The sequence below is a fragment of the Amblyomma maculatum genome, chromosome 8 (assembly GCF_055883805.1).
Source record: "Amblyomma maculatum isolate TAMU_Amacu chromosome 8, ASM5588380v1, whole genome shotgun sequence".
Lineage (NCBI taxonomy): Eukaryota > Metazoa > Arthropoda > Arachnida > Ixodida > Ixodidae > Amblyomma > Amblyomma maculatum.
The window spans coordinates 83,759,228-83,785,305 of NC_139351.1; the positions used below are offsets into that span (position 1 = coordinate 83,759,228).

The 26,078-nt window shown below is 41.9% G+C and overlaps 1 protein-coding gene across 1 annotated transcript; it reads left to right on the forward strand.

The window, feature by feature from the left end:
* The first annotated feature begins 5,877 nt into the window (after nt 1–5,877).
* Nucleotides 5,878–18,406, forward strand: LOC146181668 (uncharacterized). The gene is made up of 2 exons (XM_084575527.1): nt 5,878–6,008; nt 17,331–18,406. The coding sequence occupies exons 1-2, from the start codon at nt 5,985–5,987 to the stop codon at nt 17,727–17,729; spliced, it is 423 nt and encodes a 140-aa protein (XP_084431653.1). The 5' UTR covers nt 5,878–5,984; the 3' UTR covers nt 17,730–18,406.
* Nucleotides 18,407–26,078: the final 7,672 nt, after the last annotated feature.

Genomic DNA, 26,078 nt, shown 5'->3' on the forward strand with positions numbered 1-26,078 from the left:
TACAAGCTATGTTCTCGTAGCCTTAATTCGCAGTTTGGTGGACCTGGAACAAAAAGCAAATGTAGTGAAAGGCCTAAATAGAGCGAACGCTTTAAGTCAAACTTCGTTTTTTTGGTAAATATTATTTGCACTTTTTAAACTTCTCTCTTGTGGTGCCTTTTTGGGAGCAATACAATATTTTTTTGTTTATCGTGGTGCATCTATCGATGCAGTATGTTTTTTTTGTTTTTTTTGGGGGGGGGGCGGATATGAATATTTACCAGAGCTGAGAAGTGTTGCCTGGTGAGGAAACTGCGAACCGGACTTTGGCGCACATGTGGTTTGCAGGTTTAGCGGTTGAGGAAAAAAATTAACCGCCATGACACTGCAGTTGTCTTCGTCCACGAAGTAGAGGGTGTAAATTTTGTACAGCCGGGCTGCAAGAATACCAAACAGCACAACCTTCTATAATGCGCCTTTGTAAAGTTTCAACAACAAGGATTAGACCTGAAGGTTTTTGCATCAAAACACTTTCTCTGCTCAACATATGCGTTCACAAATACATACAAGGGCGGAAAGCAGTGATATTTAGTATAAAGTAATTTTTGCTTTTTGAACTACTCAATTAGCGTCGGCTTACTTCAAGCAAATGTTGTTTTTACGCAGCGCTGATTGTGTCGTAATATACAAATTGTTTTAAAAACAAGCAGAGTAGATATGGTGGCTGCTGGCATTAGTAAAATGTTTGAACCTTTGATCCTATGACAGGTTGTACTGTGGTATATATGGGGGGAGAACTATACTTACACATTGTCAGTGAGGCGCATCGATCCGGAACGCCGTACGCGGCTTGTGAGTACGTTTTCATTAAATCTAGAACTGTGAAATCCTTAACTGTATAGACGTCAGTTGGAGAAAAAGTAGAATTCTAGAAAATGCAATTTTATACTTTCCCATTCGAGGTACAGCGTTTTATGTGAGTGCGTACACCGTAGAATTTCTTGTGAGACCTCCTTCTAAAGGTCAGATTAAATTTGAGGACATAGTGTTCAGCGCAAAGGCACGCGGCCAAAGGAAAGAAGAAGAAGGAGCACTATAGGGACGAAGTCAGATTAAACTTGTTATCTCTGAATAAGTCCTGACACATTTTAGTTACTTCTTGAAAAATGTTAAGGATGATTATTTCACAGAGTATGAATAAATAAGTTTTGTATCATATTTCTTCGTAGTTCGCAAGTTCTGTTTCCGTTAAGCCTGTCGGAAGAAACAAAGGTCCTCAGACAGTAATTTCCATGCACAAGGAAATGAATGTGAAAGTGGAGGAAGCGACTGAGACAAGCGCTGCGGAGTACTTTGCCCGAACGCTTGTCAAGGTGTCAAATGGGTGAAGTAATCCACAGACTTCCTGAAAACAAACATTTCTGGAATGCTACAACGCGCGATTAGTCGAAATATTGCAGATATGCTTTTCCTGTGTTGCACACCATCCCTTTCATAGCGCTTATGTTCAGCGTATGAGTGCGGGCTGTTTGAAAACACACAATTGCTTTGGTTAACCTTTACTTCTAATTTCTTAATGGACACTGGTGTCTATTTTAGGGTTCCAACACTATCCCTACTGGTTGCCGAGTGCCAGGAACTATGATTTTGATACGCCAACACTTAATAAAATAAATCACGACCTATAGCTTCCATACTTTTTGTTCCAAATATAACCTTTCTTTATTATTCGGGCGGAAGTGCTTTTCTTATATTTCCGTCTGGGTGCAAAATATACAAAATTTTCAAGATGCTCTTTTTTATGACTTTCCATTACAGAAGAGACAATGTTGTCTTATACAGGTACAGAGCTTACATCCCATGACTGCATAGAAAAGGATTCATACCTTTCTCATCGTACACTTGAAGGCTTGAAAATTCAGTGCCTCGCTCACATATGACGGAAAACGTGCCATTGAGAGTTTGTTGGTACCTTTATGAGAAAAAGTGGATTAAGGCAGAACTTTGTAAAGAACAAACAGCTAATGATGCCGCTAGTTCCAGCGCACCAGTGAAAGGTACTTATATGACAGGGATTGAGACATGCGACAAAATTGAGCTTCCTTTCATGGTTATGCATAAAATGAAAATTAAGATTTAAACCCCCCCTGGCAAAACAGTAGTAGGAACCTTTGTCCGCAGTGGCTCGCCGTCTGATGAAATGTATTGAGGTTGGCTACATCAATAAAGTTTCAAAGGAAGCCATTATTTAGAAGCCAGAACTGCATTGAAAAACTCTCTCAGATGTTTTTTAGCGTCCAGCCTATTACGTCCCAGTATCGCCAACACAGCACACTATGCAATGTCGCTTAATGAAAGGAAAATAAAAGAGCGGGGTGAAGGTAGATGCTCACTCTGGGTGCCCATTTCCCCAGTACTCGTCGTAGAGGCAAGTGTGTTTGCTGACGTTGACCGTTGCGTCATAAAGACAGGGCCTTGGCGCTTTGTAGACCTGGTCTGGATAGTTCTTGTAGTACAGCCATGTGTTCTCCGTGGTGCTTAAATACTGCGCAGCAAGTATATTTGCTGATTACTGCGCATAATTGAGTGCTCGTTACGCGAGTATCAAACATAGGACAATAAAGCAAGTGCAAATTTACTCTTTTCTAACTGCTAAATTACTCCTCGATGCTTAAACCTGAGCTCTATTCTGTCGTGGATACGGGTCCCTACTGTCACATACGTAACAGCCTGTAGTCAGACTCAGGCTTAACCGCCGCTGGCAAGGCAAAATGACGCAATATGAACAGTTCAATATATATCAGGTTATTCGCGAATTTGTATGGCACCAGTAATCAGCTGGGCTTGTGGTGTATGTCAAAAACACCTCATTGAGCTTATTCAATTGCTAGCGGCAAACTTTGCGAGGCTTCAAGAAAGAGGCATTCACTACTGATTTGATTGCCAAGAGACAGTTAAGGCTATTTATAAGTAAAGAAAGTACTGAAATGGAACTTATTATTCTACTCATGATAAAACTCTTAATTTAAAGAGGTATCCGCTATCTTTGCACGGCTTCTCAGAGATTTTAATTGGATGACCACATATTGCTGAGCACAGTGGAAAAGTGTTTTTTGCAGTCTCCACCGGCAAGCAGCCATATCAAAGTAATAGCAGCGCAAGAAAAAATCTTGTTCTCTGGTATTTACGGTCTGTAGTGCGAGTCGTCGCTTTATCATTTTTTTTGTTTCCCAAGATGCACCGAGATGCATCTGCAATGAGTCTAGCCACCTTATCTGTTTCCACAAAGTTCAAGTTGATACTGGTCATCTTTGCAGCTTTATACACATTATTTTGCCTCGACTTTGTGCTGCCGAATGCTGCGGGCGTCTACAATTCGGTCACCAGCGAGCAGCTTTATTGCTGGCCCTGCCTGGTAGGCGCAGTGGTCAGGGCGCTCGACGACTGTTACAAAGCATGCGGGATGAAATCCCGGCCTCGACGGCCGCTTTTCGCTGCAGGCTAAAAGCAAGGCGCCCGGGTGCTGTGCGATGTCAGTGCACGTTAAAGAACCCCAGGTGGTCGAAATTTCCGGAGTCCCCCACTAAGGCGTCTATCATAGTCCGAGTCGCTTTGGGACATAAACCTCACAAACCAAACAACCACCTTTATTGCTATAGCCGCCGCCGGGTTTCCTAGGTGCCTTGCGGGTGCAAGGAAGCCGAATTCTGTGTTCATTTCGCTTCAATCGGTCTCTGCGCATGTCTTCTGCTTTGTAATGTCCACTTGGCAATATATAAAATGCGTCTTTATTTGGAGCATCAGATGAACTGGAGGCGGTAAGGTAGTGCCATGTAGTGCAGTTCAGTTCAGTCGTTCAGTCGTGTCCGACTCTTCATGACCCTATGGACCATGTCACGCCACGATTTCCGGTCTCTCACTATCTTCCTAACATCACATAACTTCATCTGTAGTGCCTCGAGGATGCCATCTAACCATCGCGTTTGCTGCCTACCCCTTCTCCGGCGACCCTCAACCTTTCCCAACATCAAATCTTTCTCCAGCGACTCCTCTCTTCTCATCAGATGACCAAAGTAGCTGAGCTTTAACTTTAGAATTTGACCCTCCAATGAGCAGTCAGGGTTTATGGTCGACAATATTGACTGATTTGATCTTCTGGCAGTCCAAGGAACTCTCAAGAGTCTTCGCCAGCACCACAATTCAAACGCGTCAATTCTTCGGTGGTCAGCCTTTTTCACAGTCCAACTCTCGCATCCATACATCACAACTGGAAAGACCATAGCACGAGTTATACGGATCTTGGTTGGCAGACTAATGGCTCTGCTCTTTACTAGGCGGTCAAGGCTAACCATTGCTATCTTTCCCAGAAGCAGGCGTCTCCTAATTTCATGGCTGCAGTCACCTTCCGAGGTAATCTTGGAGCTCAAGAAGAGAAAATCTGTCACAGCTTCCACTTCTTGTCCATTGATGCCCCAGGACTTGATAGGCAAGACGCCATGATCTTTGTCTTTTTAATGTTCAGTTTAAGCCCAAACTTCTCACTCTCTTCTTGTACGCTCCTCAGAAGTCTCTTGAGTTCCACTTCACTTTCTGCCATTATTGCGGTATCATCCGCACATCTAAGGTTGTTGATACATTTTCCAGCAATCTTCACTGCAGCTGAAGACTCGTCCAGACCGGCCTTCCTCATGGTACACTCAGCATATAGGTCCAAAAGGCAGCGCAACAGTATGTCTCCTCGTCTCACATCTTTCTCAATCGGAAACCAATCAGTAAGACCATGCCCAGTTCTGAATGTGGCCTCTTGCCCTTCATACAGGTTCCTGAGGAGACAGATGAGGTGAATTGGAACTCCCATCTCTTGGAGAGCTTGCCACAACCTGCTGTGATCTACGCAGTCAAACGCTTTCGCATAATCAATAAAGCAGAAGTAGATGGGTTTCTGGAACTCTCTTGCTTTTTCCATGATCCAGCGAAGGTTGGCAATTTGATCTCTAGTTCCTCTGCCCTTGCGAAACCCAGCTTACACGTCCGGAAGCTCCCGATCCACATACTGCTGCAGCCTACCTTGGAGGATTTTCAACATCACCTTGCTAGCATGGGAAATAAGCGCGATCGTGTGGTAGTTGGAACAATCTTTGGCACTGCCTTTCTTTGGAATGGGGATGTAAACTGACCTCCTCCAATCCTGTGGCCACTGCAAGGTTGTCCAAATCTTCTGACATAATGTATGCAGAATGTTAACAGCGTCATGGTTGAGGTTTTGAAGCAACTAAGCTTGAATGCCATCAATTCCGCTAGTTCTGCTCTTAGCAAGGCTGGCTAAGGCCCATTCAACTTCACTCTTCAGGACGCCCGGCTCCAGATCAGTACTCGCAACCGTCTTATGTTGGGTTTGCACATTCGGGTCCTTCTTGTACAGTTCTTCTGTGTATTCCTGCCACGTCTTCTTGATCTCTGAGGCTTCAGTGAGGTCCTTGCCTCGTTTGTCCTTTATCACGCCCAGCTTAGCACAAAAGCTTCCTTTGATATCTTTGATTGTCTTATACAGAGCTCTTGTGTTCCTTAATTGGCTTAATTGGCCATGTAGTACAACTTAGCCTTTAATATGCCCATTTCTTGTGCTAGGAGTATCCAGATAGGTGAGGCAACGTACAATTTATATATTGACATACTTTATCATGAACTTAAAAGCGCGTGATTTGGAATAGCGTATTCTAAGGTGAATGATAATTTAATTGGCTTTTCGTTATTTCAGTGGATGTGCGTTTTACTAAAGTGGGGTTTGTGATTCAAACGAAATTTGCTGCTATTTTAAGGGTACACGGATGCGCTTGCGTTATTCATTTAGCGGGCTTACCTTTCGTATATCGAGAGTTTCTTGATCGTTCCTGGTCTGGAGGATTTCGGAACAGACCATTTTCACCAAGAATAGGCAAAACATTCCAGAACGAGGGGTCTTCATATTGCCAGCTGTCGTCGCTCCAGACAAGTAAAAGCGGATAATGAGCGGTCCGGAAGCTGCGAAGGTACGAATTTACTCAGGATAAGCAGGGCGTGATTACCAATGTTTAGGGCTTGCTTAAAAAGCAATAAAAAGTTCCCATCTTACCAAAGCTTAACACCGCCCTTACTGATGCCATTCTTGGGACGCGAGACGTTTTAAAGTTTCCTACAGAGAAGACACGCCATATTTACTCGAAGAATCAGCGGAATGTTTATGAACATCCCCTCATCATATACATTCTCGCAGAGCACATTTAGACTGAGCTATTCTAGGAAATAGTGGGACACAGAACATCTTCCCATATATCGGAAGGCGCAATCGCGAAAAATAGATTTCTCGAGTAGTTTTTGGACAACTGGGTGCATGTGAGCCCAGACGAAGTAGAGGTGGGCCTTGTTCATAAGGTTTCGCAAATTTCTACCTTCAGCGTTCTACCGCTTATTCAGTTAGTTAGTTGAAGCTTTCAGCAAGTTGAAGTGAAGTTTGCCTAGGCAGTGTTTTTATAAAAAATGTGATAAAATGGGTTCTTTATGCTGACATTAAGAACAACAAATAATGTTTATTACTCCAACTTTGTCATGATGCTGGCGGCTAAATCTTTTTCGCAGTGATGGCGCCTATAAAATGACAGAGTTATTGAACTTGTGCACACCTAACGACTGACACGTACAAATAATCCCTAGGATACACTTGCATTTTATAGAGTGTCCTAATTTAGGAACATAATATCTTTACATTTTTCCTATTATTACCACATCTAGAAATAAAGGATGCTATTTTGCATGTATCACACAACTTTTGTTTTTCCAATTTACAGAACGAGATAGCTCACGCAGCTCGTTTCTCCGAGAACCTGCAACAGCGCTACATTGCAGTCGGGACAAACAGGGCGGATAATTATGCTCCGTCTTTCAATAAATTTAGCGACAGAGATAATTACTCCTATTTTCCGGCTCCTTTGCCTACATCAACATTTAGTTAAAAAGAGTGAGGACTTAATCTATGCTATCGCGATTATATGTTTTTACAGAAGCACGACCCATTTAAACAAAGAGGAAAATATTAGTTTAAATGTTACACAGAAGCTTGACATTTATACAGGGCGTTTATTCGCATAACATTCCTTTCTTTTTCATTCCACTTGCAGCAAGTGGATAAACGTATTTGCCTTTCAATAAGCGTTTTCCAGTCTTCTGTGGGGGAAGCTACGTTATGAAATCATCAATGTTCTATCGCCTGAGAATCTCCTCTCCACTCTCAGCAGCGACAAATTACGGAGGCGGTTGCCAGCTATGGGCAGTCATGATCTCTGTAACTACTAATTGATTGTTTTTGTCGCAGGTCTCAGTGCTTGCGCTGACAATAATAAAACACACAACTGATGTCTACAACAGCAATGAGAGAGAACTGAAAGCCACCTAAAACCTATTGATTGCACTTAACAACCAATTGGGAGCAGCTGAGTTCCAGATTGTTGGCACCTAAGTATTTAATTAAGTAATTGTCGTACTGTATTCCTATTGTGGACCAGCTGAAACCAACTAAAACCATTTCGAAAGAGCTAAATCATTTCGATGTTTATCTACTGCAGCGAGTACAACGTTTTACACGTCTTTTATGGGCGAACTATAAGGCTGGCTTTAGGATTAAGCATAATAGGTTTTGAAACATTCGACACTGCAGTACACGAGCTCTAATGTTAAGCATTGTAAATCAGAAAGAATATGTATGAACTAATGTTGCCACAAATCATAAAATAATCAATTTTTTCAGCTCTCGATGGGGAATAGGGGGACTGAGAACGGAGGGCCAAGTTTTTCGAACGCGCTCCAGCCTGAAAAATCCGGCCTTGTGGATATAGTTACGGATTTCGCAGCTTTGTGTTTGCATACACCGAGTAAAGAAGGGACTCCTAAGTGACTTAACGTTAAATCATACAAATCAAACTAGAGCATAGCCGTGGGCGTGCCTCGAGTTCTACTCACATAAGCGCGCTCTCAGTACTTGCATCGTTTAACTTGCTACGCTTGGATTGTTTTGTTCCAAGCAAAACAACCAATCACACGATGCTCTTTCAAGTAGCTTAATCGACGCTGATGCTCATTACTCTCATTTTCATTTCCGCTGGGTTCTGCGTCGTCCAGGCACTCGACGGTCTGGCAGTATTTTATAAGTTAGGTAATGCTATCTACTCTAAGAATGATGTAAATATTTAATAACACAATGAGCCCAGAGAAACTGACGTGCATCAAAATATTATTGCATATGCTAATGGCCAACCACACATCCCCATGACGAATAAACACTGCAAGAAAAAGTATTTTCGTTATTGTGCCTGAAGTAATAACATAATTGGAGTCGGTAATAACCACTTGTGGTTATCTTATAACTGTATTTCATGCCGTAGATTAGACTGTATGACAGGATCGTTGACGAAAATTACCGCATTTCCCGCGTCGTGTCAATTTTGGTGAACACATTCTCAATGTCGTTTTCGCGTCTGAAGTATTGTTTGCCTAGAGGCTCAATACTAATGTAAACAAAGAGTACAAAACACGCACTTGAACATTAGAAAGTAGCACACACAGGTATGATGCAAACCTGTGGCGTAAATAGGCCAATCACAGTTGAAATAAAAATGGGTTTTTACGTCTATTTTGGGCGTTCAAGTGCACTGCTTTCATAAAAACAAAACAAAATAAACGACATTTCCGAAACTGATAGGTACTCAGAAGTCGAAATTTACTCACCAAACCGTAGAATTTCCTTCTCTGCGTCCCCTTGTCATGCCGCAGCAGTTACTGTATTTGTTAATATCTGGCCAACATTGCGTTCTTTTCCTTTTCGTACAATAGCTTATGTGTTTTTGTGTTTTTGTGCTATAAAACTAATCTCAGATATATTAGGTGCCTTAGCCAAAATGGCCAACTACGTTTAAACATGATCAATTAATCACTCCACAAAAAACGTTTACCACGACATTAACACCCTAAGGAGGTAACACTTTGTCGGAGAGGGCATCTCTAAATATGCGCTGTGCGATTCTTAACTCTTTATCAGGGGTACTGTGAAAATAAAGGTGGGACCTCATACTATCGAGCAAAAATCAAATAGAACGAGTTTTAGAATTATGTAAGTACAAAAACTTCAACATGTGCCTAATAAAACGTCAACCGGACTTACTTTTGAGCCCCTTGTGCTGAAAGCGCTTGGCAATGATCTGGCGTTAATGCCTAATTTCGAAACAAATAGGAAAGTACATTCGGTCTGTTCGTTTGCGCAGCACTCACTGAACTACATTTATTCTCATCTTGCGTACAATGCAGGCAGATAAGCAGCACTGATCTCCCTGTGCCCACTTTCACAACACCCATTCTTGTACGACACAATCGTTGAGGAGATAAGCAGAGCTGAAGCTGTTATCGCTGCTCTCACGTCACGAGCAGAATCGGCTCGGCGCAAGGTGTAAATGTACAATTGCCTGCATTTTGTCGGCCCAAGCCTTTAGCGAGCGTAGTAGTACTTTTGGAATGTATCTGCTCTAAAAGGATCTAGCGCTTATTCTCTTCGAAATCGGATTCATCAATTTTTAACTATTCTCACAATTACTAAATTGGAAACAGTCACATAACTAAGGGTAACTTGTGGCTTTCAAACGAGCTATGTTGTGGTGTTCAAACGAGCTATGATGTATTGGAATGACTTGCTGATAGCATTCGAGAATGAAAGCATGATATTCCTTTTTTACTCTGTCTTATAGATGAGTGAAACGACCATAACAGAAGCGATTGGGGTGGGAGTGAAGACATGAAAATGAAGGCGTAAGAAGATTATGCGCTGTTTCAACGGGAAAGGGTTTTACCTGAAGGGGAGAAATTTAGATAATGATACTAATGAGTATGCAGTTACAGTTTTGTATTGAAGCGCTGTCAGCATTGATGTTTTCTCAATCGGCAGCTGTCGATATAAGGCTAAATATATGATCGTCACAAAAATTCCTTCATAGTACTAAGGCAATTTTTTGCATGTCTGGCAGGATTCAATAAACTTTCCCTTTTGATTGCATGCTAATATCAATTACTCCTCAACCATCTATTTAATTAAGTATTTGCTGGCTAGTAAAATATAAATTAGGAACTGCATTACAGAAAACGTGTTCTAGACTTGCTACCGCGACATCTACTAAACTTTTATTAGTGAGCTCAGTACAAAGCTCTGCCGCAAAATGATCAGATATGACTCTCCCTTTCTCCCGCCGTCTTTACGCTCGCATTCCTACAGTAAAGAATGTGTATACGTACAATTCTTTCTTTCCTTTCTTCACCGCCAAGCACAAACGCAGCCATTAAGGACACTCGCACAAAAAAGGCGCAAAGAAGTTAATATTTCTCAATTTACATTTAACTTTTTTGAGGTTGTTCTGTTTCATTTCGACTGCACTTTATTGCACCTGCTTCTTCGTCGTCTCTGACATGTTTAAGCTTTAATGTACTTCCGTGGAATTGGTCCCGAAATGTAGATTACGAACACAGATAAACCAGAGAGGAGCAATAGCAGCAAACCTATTCTCCGTTCGTGTTTACAACTTTAATCGTTTAAATATCTTCATATTCTGTTTGAACTTTCCTTTGCGTCATTAGAGAAAAAGGATATAAAGGTATTTAATTACTCATAAATGAATACAGTAAAATGGTTGGCAAAATAAAGGTGTTCTCGGCCGCTACAGCAGCGCGACACACAGGACACACACACAAAAAAAGGCACAGAGTGTAAACAATTACTACCACAGTAGCCGTTTACTGCAAACTTCTTTTAACACTCTCACTATAAGACTTGTCTATAAAACTACAATTCCTCCAAAATGCAGTGCATGTTGCAGTTTTGTTTTATTGCTTTTTTTCTCCTTTCGAACCAGTCTTTCTTTGTGACTTACGTATTTCAGATCCACTTCTTGTCTCATTCATTTTTTTTTTCTGGTACTTTGTCTTCCCTTCTGCAATGACCAGCCCCTTAGTTTTTACTATTCAAAACCAGCAGCCGTAAAGCTACAAAAAATCCTATACACCTCTCACTGAAACTTTGTACAAAAAGAAAGTTGTGCCTTGAATTTAAATTATACAGCGAAATAAATCTCTGCTTAGCCAACGCCTTGTGATACTGGCCTACTACTTGCCCACGTGACGGTGACCATAAGAGCAGAAAAAAAAAGAAACGTAAGGACAGCAATTTGTCATAAAGCTTGAACACTTTGGAGGCAAGAAGAAGAAGATCACGTTGACTGGTGCACCAGAGCTACTTCAACACGAAAACAGAAGCAACTAAGCACGTTAAGACCCGTGCTACTTTTCAAGCCACGGTCCCTGAAGGATCCTCGTTGCCTACCCACGTTCGTCGTCCTGATGACGTCTACACGAGCGACGTCGCCAGTGGCAGTTCAAGATGAAGAGCTGGCGATCTACTGGGACCCCCGTTACCACTCCTACTTTTACGCGGGAGCATTGACACCTCCAACGCGACAGTTGTACGACTTGTCCGGTAAACCCATCAGCCGCCCCCCCGACCCGTACGCTAAGACTGCTGTCCATGTGGAGCAAGCGGCGGCTCGACGCGGTGCTGCACCTCCGCCACGACCTGTCCTCGTTCGTGTGGACGCAACTGTAAGCCATACCGCTCATTTTCAACCTTCTTACAAGACGCGATGCATTGAACGGCCTGATTACCACTGATGCTGACAAATGCGAAATTAAAATATGGATTTTCAAGGCGACTGTGCCAAAACTTTAAGAGCAACTGCTGTCATTTTTCTAGTCTTAGGTGTTAAAAAGTATACATCATTGGCCAAATTTTTTCTTGCCATTAAATTTGAATGTAGCGTCTGGCGGTTGTATACAATGCAGTTAAAATGTTTATCATGTAAATTGCAAGGCTGCTTTAGAATTCAAATTAATGAAGCTATACAACAAAGCCTTGGAAGCTTTGAGTGTCTATTTGCTAAGTACCGCGCTTGCTATCTTTGGACGCGTGCCATTTCATGCGGGAACAGAATACCAAAAAGTTAGGAAGACATTTAAACTTCGACTTACATGTATATACAATAGCGCTTCTAACATGTTTTTTTCGTTCCGCAGCTGCTTTTTTTTTTTTTTGTAGTGAACAGCGTTTACATTCTAAACTTATTATTAGTGTAACAACAGTACACATCAAGAAACACAGGTCAGCAATTTACACAAATAATAACTCGCTCACTGCAAACATATCAAGTAAACGTGATAACGATGATCCTTCGTTGGTTATGCGTTCAAAGAACGCAAGTCGTGTAAAGGGCCTGGGTTCGAGATGCATTAGTGTAAAATTCATTTATTGAATTTTGTATCATTTCTGACATGCTTCTGTGTTACGGTTTTCAATTCTTGGTTTTTGTGGCTGCGACAGTGTTTCGGAATAACAAATACTCTAATCTGTTGCGTAAAAATTACTCTCCCCGTAGTTGGTCGTACATGATAAGAATGGATTCATTGCGAAAACGGCGCGGAATGTTGCATAAAGCTTGTGTGTCGCTTCTGCGCAACTATATGTCTACAGCAGAGTTATCGGTAACTTATTACTACATTTTGAGTAATTTAGTAACATATCTGATCTCATTTTTAAACAGTTGGAGTTTCGGGTAATTCAAGTATATTTAAATAATTGATTACCAGTTGTCCATTACACCGGTGCAGTTAAGGTTAAAGCGACGAAGTGCCTTTTATCTTGTCGTTGCGTCAAATGTCTTGGCTGCATGACGTTGCGCATGGCTCCCCGCAACAACCTAGCCGCGATCTTCTTGACGGCGGAACTTTATGTGGCACCTGTTGCAACTCCTCCATTTAAAACCAATTGGTAATGAGCTTCAACAGTGTTTGGCCGAAGAATTCAGCCAGACTCGCGAAGTTCCAATACGAGAAGCCACCTCTGAAGTTCAAAAAAACATCTACACAATTCGTTGAACTTTTAGTGACCTCACACCTACTGCCTTTTCCTGATGTCCGAAGCTAAGCGCGACGCTTCATAGAGATGTTTGGTTATATTTGTAATGTTTAAGGCCCCAAATCAAGATAGGCTTTGAGAGAGTTTGTAGTGGGGGGCACCGTAAGTTTAGACACTTTGAGGATTTATTGTGCACTGATATCGCACAGGAACGGGTGACTATTTTCGTCTTTATTCAAAAGCTGCCGCCGTGGCCGGGATTCACACCTACGACCTTGGGTTAAGTATTTCATTGACCTTACCAATGAGCTAGTGCGGACGATCAGTGTCTTAAAAGGAGCAAATATACAATGCCACCCTACCATCATGGACTTACCTGTAGAGAAGTGTACAGGGCAGAGGATGTTTTCGCAATGAAACGTTAAAAAAGCATCGAAGACAACTTCGAAGAACAGTTCTTGTTGAAAATGCACTGCTTTTAGGTAAGTTTAGGAAACCCGCACTGGGTTATTACATTTTTAGACAGTTTGTTTTACGACAATAAAGTGGGATAAAAAGTAACGAACTTATAATTGATTACCGTTCCATAATTATCGGTTACTTTTATGGGGCCGTAATTGACCGTTGTAATCAGTTACATTTCAGGTAAGGTAATTTTAGTTGCAATCGGTTATTTATTTGCTCTAACATGTACAAGTCTTGTCAACAGTGGGGCCAGGACAGCCAACGGGAAGGTCCATTACTTGAATTATTTAGTCAACACGTTTTAGCAAGATGGCAAAATGCTGAGCCTCACCAAACGAACGAACGAACCAAGGATCGTACTATGGCTCCATTAGAGCCCACTTCCTTGTGTACAGGGAAGCCTGTGCACGTTGTCTGCAGGAATCGCTGCTATACCGATTGTCGCACTTGTCACAAAAGCTTCAGAGAGCACTGTACAATCTGCATACAAGAAATGCGAATGCGCAAGCGCTCACGACTAAATGGTTCCATTCAAATAAACCTAAGATGTAATTAAAGTGATGTTTTCCATCGACAGTATCTGCTATCTAATCATCAGAAGCACATGAACAGAAACGTAGTAGGGAATACAATAAAATTGGAGGCAATAAAGATGGCAAGACACCAGTGGCTGAATTGACTCATTTCTGGTACACGGCTAAATATCGTTAAGGAGTCCTTTAGAAATTCGTTTCGTGCCGATGCCTCATTGCGTGATGCAAACTATCACATTCAGGAGCCAACCTAATAACTCTTAGTCGTGGTCAATCTTCCCGCTAATGAATAATTTAAAAAGGCTGCAGGCTATAATTCTCGCAACTCTTGCCTAGTTCGGCAATAATTAAGCAATGTTCTCTAAGTGCGCTTGTGTACCAACACATTACTACTTAACAGCAGTGTTTCCGTAAAATTTTCTCTATTTACGTCAATTTGCATGGAGGCCACGTTTTAGAGTCGGCAGTTTTGAACCACCGATTTTGTTCCGATAAACTGAAGTTCTCAATCATTTCTAGTTTCTAGCTTAACGTATCCCTAATCTTCGATAAGGGTAGAAAATTCTTAAAATTCTAAAACGTTTAAGCACACTGAGGCTTTTTCTTTAGAAGTGAAGCCGAAGTTGTTCATAAAAAAATGGGCTCTTTATCAGTTTATATTCACGAATTAACATAGTCACTTTTACAAAACTCAGTTCTACTCACGTTCGAAATGAGGCCCCACAGTATGTTAGGTATTTCTTTTCGTGCGCGTTCTAACATGCATCTTATTTCACATGCGATTTTTTTAATCATTTCGTATATTGTCTGCAGCCAATAAGGATCGCAAGAGCATGTATATGAGCTCTGCGAATCCTAACCGCTGTATTGAGAACATTCATATAGCTGCAGGATTTTTATTGGTCGTTCTCAAGCAGCATGACGCTGTTGATACGTTTCAATTTCTCTATGTAGAATATTTTCAGTGCTCATGACTCTAAGATCTTAGAGAGACGACCTTGGTGAGAGAGAGTTCCACCGAACATTCCTTATGGTTTCAGCAAGGATATAAATCTAATGATGGTACATTTCAGTCTCTTGTTTGTTTTGCTAGGTTATGATACCAAAATTTTCAATGCCGATTTGGCAAAGGAAATATTATTTGAATTTTTTCAGGCCAACTCTGAATAGATTCTTGTCGGTGTAGCAGTTCCAGGCTCTGAATCTTGAAACGCTAATGCAACACAATTCGTCATAATAATCCATGATCTGACAGCACCCTCGACAGGTAAATGGGAACTCCTAAATCTGTCTATCCAGTTCGTTGACATCTTCTGTCTGCGAGTTCCCAGTACCTGCCTAATCGCATTTCAGCTGCCCCTACCAGCATGAAATTCCTTAGTAATCAGTCTGTTCTCTTAGTGACCTTAAAATACCTTTCTTTTGCATGGGTCCAAATTGGGTCCATGTCCAAATTGTTTTTGTGTTTCGATTGTGCTGTTTTCAAATCGTGTTTTTTTTTTACCCGCACTACTAGTGCGCTCTGCTTAAACTTATACCTATCGTCTTTCACCCAATAGCGCTTTTGGTTCTCGTCATTTTTTATCTTCTCTCTCTTCGCCCTCTATGACATTTCTGCCCCATATGTGAGTGCGAGCACCATTAGGACACCTGTGTTTTTGGCTTTTGTCTTAAAGGATACGGATATATATTTCGTGATCATATCGCGCCTGCCAATTACACTTCATCCTAGTTATACTTTTCTTCTTACTTCGCTTTCTTAGCCCTGACCTGTGGTCACTGATGGCCTGAAGCGGACAAATAGATTTACCTCTTCCAGCTACCCGATAGCGATTTGCGGTACTTTCATGGTGGCATTCAACCTTACTTCGGTTTCTGCATATTGTTACAACCCAGCTTTCTCTTCTGCCGTTTTGGACAACGGATCATGGTTTACGATCTGCCATTTTGATTCTTAGTAACTAACTGTAATCAATGAATTACTGCATACAATGGTATTGTAGATGAAACTTTATCCAAAATTGCACCACTAGACGATTGTGATTTCTCAAAAATGTGATGTAGTATATGTGCGAGAACCTGCTCGCCTGCAATCTTAGACCCAAACTTCAGTGACCCGCAATTCCTCACCGGATTAAACTAGATCAGTAATCAATACAATTGAATAAGGAGGTCTTATCCATACTAGCACATTATTTTCTTTTTCACTGGTTTGTTTAGGCGTCCAATCAGTTTGAAACGTTCTTAATTGCTTCCACAAAGGTTTGATTGCCGTCATCTTAATGTTTACAAACAAATGTGCGCCTCCCTAGAACGCATTTATTAGGAAAGGTGCCTTACGTGAAGTCATCTGGAGCGACGCTTTATGCCTTGATCGCAAGAATGCCTATGTTGTGAAATCGACTCGGATGTCGGCCCTCACCTCCCTTGGCAATGCAAAGCACTGAGGGTAGTTCCGAAGAACTTTAGCTCTTTCTTTTCAAAACCTGTGCTTCCGTGTTACCAGTTATAGCCATTTCTAACTCAGCCTCTTACGCTGTGCAAAAACTAGAGAAAGTGCTCCAAAGGGAGGCCCATCTGACGGTTATGAGAGCCATTCACACAGAGAAGTTGAAAATTTTGAAAACCAGAAAAGCCCTAATTAAGCTGCATCTAATGAGCCTGATACAAGAAAGGCTTAATGGCTGCTGATTTCTAGTAGTTCGTCGGGATAAGGAATAAATAACTTCGCGAATTATGTGAAATTAGTATATTTCTCAGCGCAAAACAATAACAATTCAAGCCCACAGGGGAACCTGTTCTTTCAGCACCAATCGCACTGATCTTCGCAAATGAATGCTAATTTGGGGATTGTAAGACACAGACCTATAATGTACACGCGTGCGCTAGCTATTTTTGACAACAGAAACTCTCCTTAAAGTTAGTTTTTAAGTAGAGTGGAAAATATTACATCAAGCATTCGCCTTTAACATCATCAATGAACACTGCTATCTGGTCAGAACCTACTAGTAAAAAAATTAAAATGTAAAAAAAGAAAGAACAATAAAGCCAACTCTGCACAATTACCGGTATCCGTGCCGTCTGTTTAAAAGAACTGACACATTGTGCGAAAGAGGTTATTGAGCAATGAATCCACCACGTCTACCCTACTCCATCTTTCCTGTGAGTTCACGCGCCTGCAGATTTCCACTGTGTGGGTTTATTTTCAACCAGCGCTGTGCGACGGTTCTTCTTACGTTGTACTGCCTCCAGCGCACTATCACTGAGTTATAGGTTCCAGACTGGAATTTATGTTTTTCTTGTGTTTGTTATCCTCAGTGTTGCTATTATCACTCGCGTTTACTTGCGTCTTCTTACCAAATATTTTAATAATGGCACAGGGTGGAACTCAAAGAAGCAGCAAAGGACGCCGGATTTCATGGAACTTTCTGCAGAGGCCACTCAACACTGCTGGAGCCCCTCAAAAGACAACCGTCGCCACAGACAAGGGACCAAGATTCCGAGCGCTCTGCGGGAGCATGTGCTGCTCTGTTATATTTGTGTTGACAGTGCTGATCGTAGCATATACCCTCATCAGAATGTACTGGGACGAAGAGGGAAGGCGTAAAATCGAGATGCGGATATCTACTACGGGCGGCACGACCGAGGAAGGCGCGGTTCTCGAGTATTTTGTCCGTCGACGGCGCGTCCCTCCATCGACGCAGAGAGCACTGCACCGTAACCAGCCGCGGAAGGTTGATTCAAGAGAAAAGATGGCGACTAATCTTCCCACCAACTAACTTTACTTGCGTCGGTGAAAGTAGGGCTAATATGACTCGCCTCTTTTTTGGAACTTCTCATGTGAATTTATAATTACTTGGCATTTCGGCATGTTTTAGTCTACACTGGTCGTCTAGTCATGTGTGTTCTGATTTTGCGAAATAACGTTTCAAATTCAGACGTGAGGGCCCCAGACGCTGGCGCAACTTTACCCCTTTAATAAGAGCTTCGACTCTTGGGAGGCCAGGAAGCCAAAATATAAGACTCTTCGCGTAAGTTTTCCCTTCAAAAAGCAGCCCATGGGTTAGAACGGTATATTTTCGCACGAGCAACAGATTACTCACGAACGTTTGTGGCAATAGTACAGGGCTGATCACACTCAATAAAATCAATTTTGGTGTGCGTTCTTCTTTCGCTCTACATACTGATGTGTATGTATGCTTTTGCTTTGACTAAATCATTGGACATGAGTGAACAAAAAAAGAGGTATTTTTGTGAAAATGTTTCAATGTTTATAACATGAGCATTTTAATCAAGCGTTTTATCAGATTTCTAAATAAGAATATTTCTGAATTGAAACTGTAGGAGTGACTGTGCTTTCGATGAATAAAAGGCTGTGTTCAGACATTAAGACAAGAATTGCCACTCAAGTAAGGAGAATGTTATAGCTTTTGCCAAAAACGAAATTCTCACACAGCGTCACGCCCAGCCCTTGTATTCAGCTGCTCAGCGAGAGGCAGCAGCTATGTATAATGGCACAGGGTGGAGAATCCCTGTGCCATCTGAATCCCTTACTTTGTTCAGACTAACTTTGCACTTTGCTCAATGTTCTAGCCAGGTTTACGTATCATAACTGCAGCGTCTCTACGCAAACCATGGGCATACTTTTGACCAAAAACATTAAAAAGAAGCTAAAAGCAGCATAGGCATGGTTCTGAAGTATCCATTTTACATGAAAGCCGGCATCAAGCTGAACACATCTTAAAAAATTATTAGTACTGATTTACAATAATGACAATCAGCATCTTGTGCCCATGTAAAATATAGAGAACTCGATTACTGTAGTGGCACGTGTTTTGCTAACTTGGAGGAAAACAGGAAACTGAGAACGGAGGGAAGGTTTATTTGCCTCTATGCGTTTCTATTACAAGCAGACATATTATTAGGAGACGCACGGGCTTACCTACGCGCGTATTTGTATTGGCAGTGAAAATGGGGTCGTTTTGGGGTTTAACGCCCCAATGCGACTGAGGGTATGAGGCGCCTTAGTTGCATGCTCCGGTATTTTCGACAACCTGGGGTTCGTTAACGTGCACTGATGTCACACAGTACACGGTCGCCTTGCGCTTTGCCTCCTACAAAAGCGGTGGACCAGAGGCCGGGATTTGATCCCGCAGCGAAGGACATGGTAGTCGAGTACCCTGACCACTCCCAGTCCCACCAAGGCGGGACTGGTAGTGAAACGTTCTGCTGGCCTCAGTCAAGACTTATTTGAACGTTTAACATTTAGTTATAAATGCTTAAACTTTGGTTTAGGTGAAATATAAATAATGTCTCGAAACTTCAAGTGGTTTGCATCTGTATATACCGAATACAATGCGACAAATTGATATAGAGTTCCATTCATAAAGACACATAAAAGAAAAATGCAAGTGCAAGTTCTAAATTAATATCACTAATTAAATCTCTTCTTGCGCGAACTTTACTATTTTTTTTCTGAGGCAAATTTGTACTTCTTCCCGGAAATATAACGCAGTGGTTATCTCTCAAAAACTTCTCTTGATAAAAATACTAACACAAAAGCCCTTTCGCGCAGTTGCCGAAAGCCCGAAATTAATTCAGAAAAATGACTGTAGTCGCTTGTCGAGCACGGGAAGTTTTCCTTGGAATGACAGTGTGGGATTTGGCTTAAAATTAACAAGAAAGTAATCGATGCGATAAAGTGATCGTTTCCAGCTGGTACCGACGAGGAAGCCTTGAGATAGCAAGTATTACTTGCCGAAAACGAAACATGACAACGTTGTAAATGCATGACAGCGTGCCCTGCTGCTTTTGCGCCACGATTCCTGAGATCACAGTTTTGGCTTGATGAATAGTGGCCAGATCCACGCTTTGTGCGATTGTGACCGCTGTGCTTGTGACGCGAGAGCTAGGCTTTGCGGCTGTCGCGAGATAAACGTGTGCGGCTATTCACAGCGCACTTCTACCCTCGCCGACTACAAACGTTAACCCCTATCTCTGAGCTAGCCGCAATTAAAATAGTCGCACTAAAACTGCCAAGGCGATTTCCGTAGTCTCAGTGCAGGTGGCTTGAACAGGAAGCTTGATATTATGCATTTAAAGAATTTGAATAACAATTGTTAATAATAATCACCAGCGGGAATTCTTTATTATCTTTGGACATTGAATATAGGCCAAAAGTGAAAACAGTAAAAATTTACGTTGTCCTGAAGTTTAATTTTTATGGGAAATACTTATTACGATGCTGGATGGGCTTTTCTGCAAAGAATTGGGAAAGCTGCGTCAGCGAGCACAGCATAATCGTCAAAATGTACAATTCGCTTTTATAAAATAAACAAATGTATTTGCAAACGAGGATTAAAAAAGCTCGCCTGACAGTATTTTATATATTCTGGCTGGGGGAAGGCCAACTCCACACGACATCACGGACACGTTATTGGCTTTCCGTATAGCGAACAAAATATGATCTATGGAAATTTGAAAACGGCACATCTTCGGCTTTGCCAGTCTCCACTTTTTGGCATGCTGTACTTGATGAATAGAAATAATAACCAGTTGACTCGCTATATTCTAGTCACAGGTATAGCTCTGTCACCTACGTAAAGTCGCTTTTCTAGAACGACGGCAATGACGCTATTCTAGTAGTATATATACGTGAAATGTGTGAAAGTTAAAAATAACGTGTATAAGTGATTTCCTCGTGCAGCTAGAACAGTAGTTGCATTATACCTGCTGTGCCCGCTAGCTTAAGTAAGCCACTAAAAATAAACTCTTAGAAACAGGTGGTTGAGGCCGGTCCATATTGCTGGCAGCAAATTTGCGTTGCGCAGGCATTTTTTGTTTTGTAAGTAGTGAATTTAGTTATTTGCAGAAGGTTGGCAGTTTGGTCTGGTTGGTAATGTCTCATCTTGAAAAATAGCACCGAGAAAAAAAAAAGTTCAAAGGGAGCAGGGCAGGCGCTAACTCGCAAGTACAGATTGTTGACGCAAACATAAAATATTTATAAAACCAAACTACACCCCAAATCACTACATTATCAATAAACAGGCAGCAAATATGAGTCTCTCAAATTTCGAAGTATTTCCCTGATTTGTATAACCGAACACACCGCATGTAAACGCGGTTGACGGACTAAAAAAAATCGTCACCTAGTCGTAAATGTGTCTAACTCCAATGATTTTTCCATTGTTTGGTAGTGAATGATCCAAAATGAATGTAGCTGAATACAACGAAAGCAAACAGCGCATTCCTTACAATGCACTGCCCAGTTGATAGCTCTACCAATCTCTACACACTTCTCGTGCTCTCGTAACATACATTTATACATTTTATAAAATAAAGAAGCGCCATCATTACCAACTAGCCCAACAAAAAGTTCTGCTGGAGTATATTTATACATCTTCCACTTTGACCAACATAATGATTTTCCAATTGGTGGGTAGTGAATGAACCAAAATGAGCGTAGCGGAATACAACAGAAAGAAAACAGCGCATTCCTTATAATGCACTGGCCAGTTGATAGCTCTACCAATATCTACACACTTCTCGTGCTCTTGTAATTGTACATTTGAAGAACTTCCACATTAACTCATATAAATCCTGCCGAAATATTATGGTCTCCGGCACACAACATTCTTTTTGCATGGTACGTATAATTCTTGATTCACTCGACATGCGTGCGTTTCCCGATCCACACCCACCAATTTATTCTTGACAATTTATTAGGGGCAGCGAGCACCACTCCAATATCATACCTCCTAGACACATTTTTTCAAGTTATACAACTATACATTAAGGTAACACAAGTGGCGTTTTTGTATCACAAAGTCAACCCCGGCCTGCTCCCTCCAATCTCGGCAAACGATTTCATTTTCTTTAGCAATTTGTCGTATACTCTTGCAATAACGTGAACTGGAAAGCCTGCTTCCGGTAGCCTAGAAACCTGCTCATTAAAACTGATCCTCTACACTGAGAGTTCGACTTCATCAATGCTGATCCAGGCCGATATAGCAATGCTATATCTGTCAAGCTTTCAAAGGATGGGTCTGTAATCAAATAGTGGCTTAACAATCCTAGGTGAATATTGACAGGACATATGGTGCTGACGATTTTGCATTCACTACAAATATTTGACAGATTAAGGTATGTGAGTATTAGGTTTTTCAGGGAAAAAAGCATCGAGCTTAGGTTCATGATGGAAATAATGGCTCCAAAAAAAAAAGAGCAGTGGTATCTGGATCTTAATTTGATGTTTTTTTTTATGCTTCATTTTTTCTGGCGATGTTCACTTAGGACTGCTAAGCTACTACATAATTATAGGTCTAAACATTCAAAGCTTGTCAAATATAGCATTGCAATATCCGGCCTGGGTTGAATTGACGAAGTCTTTCATTGTAGACGAACAGTTTTAAGCAGCCGGTTTCTAGGCTAACGATGGCAGGTTTTCCAGTTCATTTATTGCAAGCACATTCGACATATCGCCAAATAAAATGCAGTCATTTTGTATGTATTTGCAAGAGCAGGCAGGGGCAGGACTGTATGTTATAAATGACCAGTTGTGTTACTATATATGCGTAGACTGTCGCATAATTTGAAAACGTGGCCAGGAGGTATGGTGTTGGAATGGCGCTCTCGGCCTCTAATGAATTGTGAAGAAAAAAAGTGGGTAATATTAATCAGGAAAGGCACGCATGCCGAATGAATCGTGATTAATGCGTACCATGCAAAAAGAATGTTGTGCACCGAAAACCGTTATATTGCAATTGGGGTTATGTGAGCCAAAGTGGAAAGTGCTTAAATATGTTATTACGAGAGCAGGGAAGTGTGTAGATATTGGTGGAGGTACCAGCTTAGCAGTGCATAGTACGTTATGCACTGGCGGCTTTCCGTTGCTTTCAGCTATGCGGATTTTGACTGTCGATTCATTACAAATCAACCGAGAAATCATTGAAGCTAGACGCAACGACTAGGTGACGAATGTGTTCCTGGGCCGCCCACCGCATTAAAATGCTCTGAGGTTTGTTACCTAGATTGGTGAATTACTCGGGAATTTAAGTGTCTCATGTTTATCTATCTGCCTATTGATAACTGAGTGGTTGGTGTTGTTGCTTGGCTTCTTTAAATATTTCATGTTGGCTTCAATAAACTTTAGTTGTAATTTAGCGCTTGTCTTGCTACCGCTAACGTCCTTAGTTTTTTCGTGCTGCTATCTTCAAGATGACACCTTACCAACTAAGCCAAATTGACATTATTCCGCAAGTAACTTTAATTCACTATTCACAAAACAAAAAATGCCTGTGCTTCGCAAAGTTGCTACCAGCAATATGCGACCGGCATCCATCGCCTGTTTCGAAGAATTTATTTGCAGCCCTTGGCCTAAGCCAGCGTGCACAGCAGGTATAATGCAATTACAGTTCTACCTGCACGAGGAGTTCTTATGTATATAATACATTTAAATTTCACATATTCCTTTTATATATACGATCAGAATAGAGTCATAGCGGTCTTTCTAGGAAACGTAACAGACCTAAATTCGTGATTAGAATAAAGCGCTCAAGTTCTTATTATTTCTATTCAGCAGGTGCAACATACAAAAAGTGAAGGCTGGCAAACCCGAAGATGTGCCGTATAGACATTTTCATAAAGGACAGTGTTGTTCGGAATACGTAATGCCAAAAATATGTCCGTGATATAGTGCCGAGTAGGCTTTCTCCGAGCGCTTAGTTATAAAACACTGTACATCTCACATCTTATGCCTCATATAAAAATGCATTTGTTTTTTGATAAAGAAGAATATAGTCCATTTAGGCGAATGTGCTGTGCTCAGTGACGCAGTTTTTCCAATGCTTTGCAGAAAAGTGAACCCAGCTTCGTAATAAATATTTCTCATAAAAAAATAAACTTCAGCTGAACACGAATTTCGGCGGCTTTCACTTTTGGCCGATAATCATGCTCCCAAGATCTAAAATTTCACCTTTGTAATTATAATTAGCAAGTTTTAAAAAACTATGTTCTGTGTATAATGTCCGACATACTATACAGTCCACCTGATCGGAGAGTACAGAAATGTCCTTTGCCGTTTTAGTGCGACAATTTCAGTTGCTGCTTGATCAGAGGTAAGCGTCAACAGCGGCAGTCGCCGCGGGAGAAGAGTGCTGTAATAGAGAGATTTAGCTTACCGTGATCCGCGATCCGCCACCGTGATTTCCTACCGCGGTGGGCGGGGCGCTCAAGCTGATTGGTCCCGACGCGGCAGGTCTGTGTGCCGGCATCCAGTATGTGGCGCCATCTATTGGCATCAAGAGGGGTCTGGGCATGCGCAGTGGAACGCGCGGTGGCGGATCACGGTAGCGGATCGCGGATCACGGAAAGCTAAAACTCTCTAATAGCTGCGTACGTTCTTCTCGCGACAGCCGCAAAGCCAAGCTCTGTCGTCACCAGCACTCAAAACGGGAATCTGCAGCGCTTCATCAAGCCACTAACGTGATCGCGGGAATTATGACGCAGCACACTGTCATGTAATTTTAAATCTTGTCATGTTTTGTCTTTAAAAATAATATGAGCTTACCTAACGCTTCCTCCTCGGTTCTACTTGAAACCAATCATGTTCATAGCGTTCTTTTGCTTTCCTGTTAATTGGAAGCCAAATCGCACAGGGTCATTTCACGCAAAACGTCCCAGTGTCGAAAACCGATTACACACGTTTTTATGAATAAAATTCGGCATGTTGGCAATTGCGCGAAAGGACTTTTGTGTAAGCATTTTTATGAAGACACTTTTTTTACCCATAACCACTGCTGTAAGTTCCCGGTAAAGAGTCCAAATTTGCCTCCGAAACAAAACCTAAAATATGCGCAAAACACTCTGCAATTACTAATATTCTTGGTGTCTTAACAAATGCCTTGTTCTTTTATGTGACTTCATGAACTGAACAAGATAAGAATTTTTCGCATTTTCTTGGGTAGCTAAATATACAAAACATGTGAAGTTTCAAGACATTATTCTTTAACAGTTCCCCTAAACTAAGCTAAAAAAAAAGCCTCCGAGCACCAGTGCACTTCTCTCACTTTGTCTTCCCACGAGAGGCCACACCAGTTCCACAATACATGCGGCAATATGTGGACAAACACATGCACGGTGGCCAGGGTGTAGTTTTCACAATGTGGCAAGGCCGGCCGCTTGTAGAAGTCGCGAACTCGCGCTAGGTTTTTGGGGCCCGAGTGGCTTCAACTGCTACCATTCGGGCTCTAGTAGCCCTAATCCACGTGAGACAGCTTTCTGGTCCTTCAGGAGGAACCTCTCTTCTTCGGCATGACGCGGCGTACGGCTGATTGCGCGTGCGCATGTTGGGTAAAAGCCTAGGCGCACGAAGGACGAGAGGCTTAGTCGGGCCATGGGGCCGTGAGGTCGATAGTCCTACACATAGTGCAGCGAGGATTTGCCACTTCGGCCTCTAAATGAAAATTTCCCGGTAAATCTCGAGCTTGAAATTGCTGAAACATAGTTTAGGGAGGTGCAGAGCATTCGCGAACCGTTTGCAGTATTTCATTATTGGGAGTAGAATAGAATGCTCAGTACCGTAAAAAATTCAGAACCATTGCGAAGGCGTTTGCTCTCACCTGTGGCTACCTAGCGTATCCACAACTTGTCGCACGAACTTTGGTTTCATCACGAATTCCAGTCCATTTTGTTGCTCGCAGAAAGCACGAGCAGCCAGTGTTGCAGGTTTCATGCTGCTGGCTGACTTTCCCAGCTAGGCTTGAGAGGTATTGTGCCTTCTTCGCCTGGCCACATTTGACGAAACTATGGTTCCGCGAGGTCCATTGGCCAAAATACAAATCAGCAGGTGCGCTAGCATCGTAAAAATAGCGCCAGGAGGTTCCTGAATACTTTAGGCGTGAGCAGCCGCATTGCTGTGACTACCGGGCCGCCATTCCGTACAACGTACCCAATAGCGGTAGTTTTACAAGCTGGCAATATTTCCACAGCACGCAAGCAGCCACGTGGAAGTGAATTCCGAAAGCCGTGGCTCCTTTATAACAGAGAAGCGACCGCAAGTTTGAATCGCGAAACGAGTGCGGAACGAGTAAATCGTGACACTTTTGGCGTGAAGATAACTCCAAGGCTGA

Bases quoted from the DNA above. Each gene is read 5' to 3' on its own strand.
- LOC146181668 (XM_084575527.1), top strand. From the start codon at position 5,985: ATGAGCGGTCCGGAAGCTGCGAAG. The intron at 6,009-17,330 runs GTACGAATTTAC...ATAATGGCACAG, and splicing joins GCGGTCCGGAAGCTGCGAAG to GGTGGAACTCAAAGAAGCAG.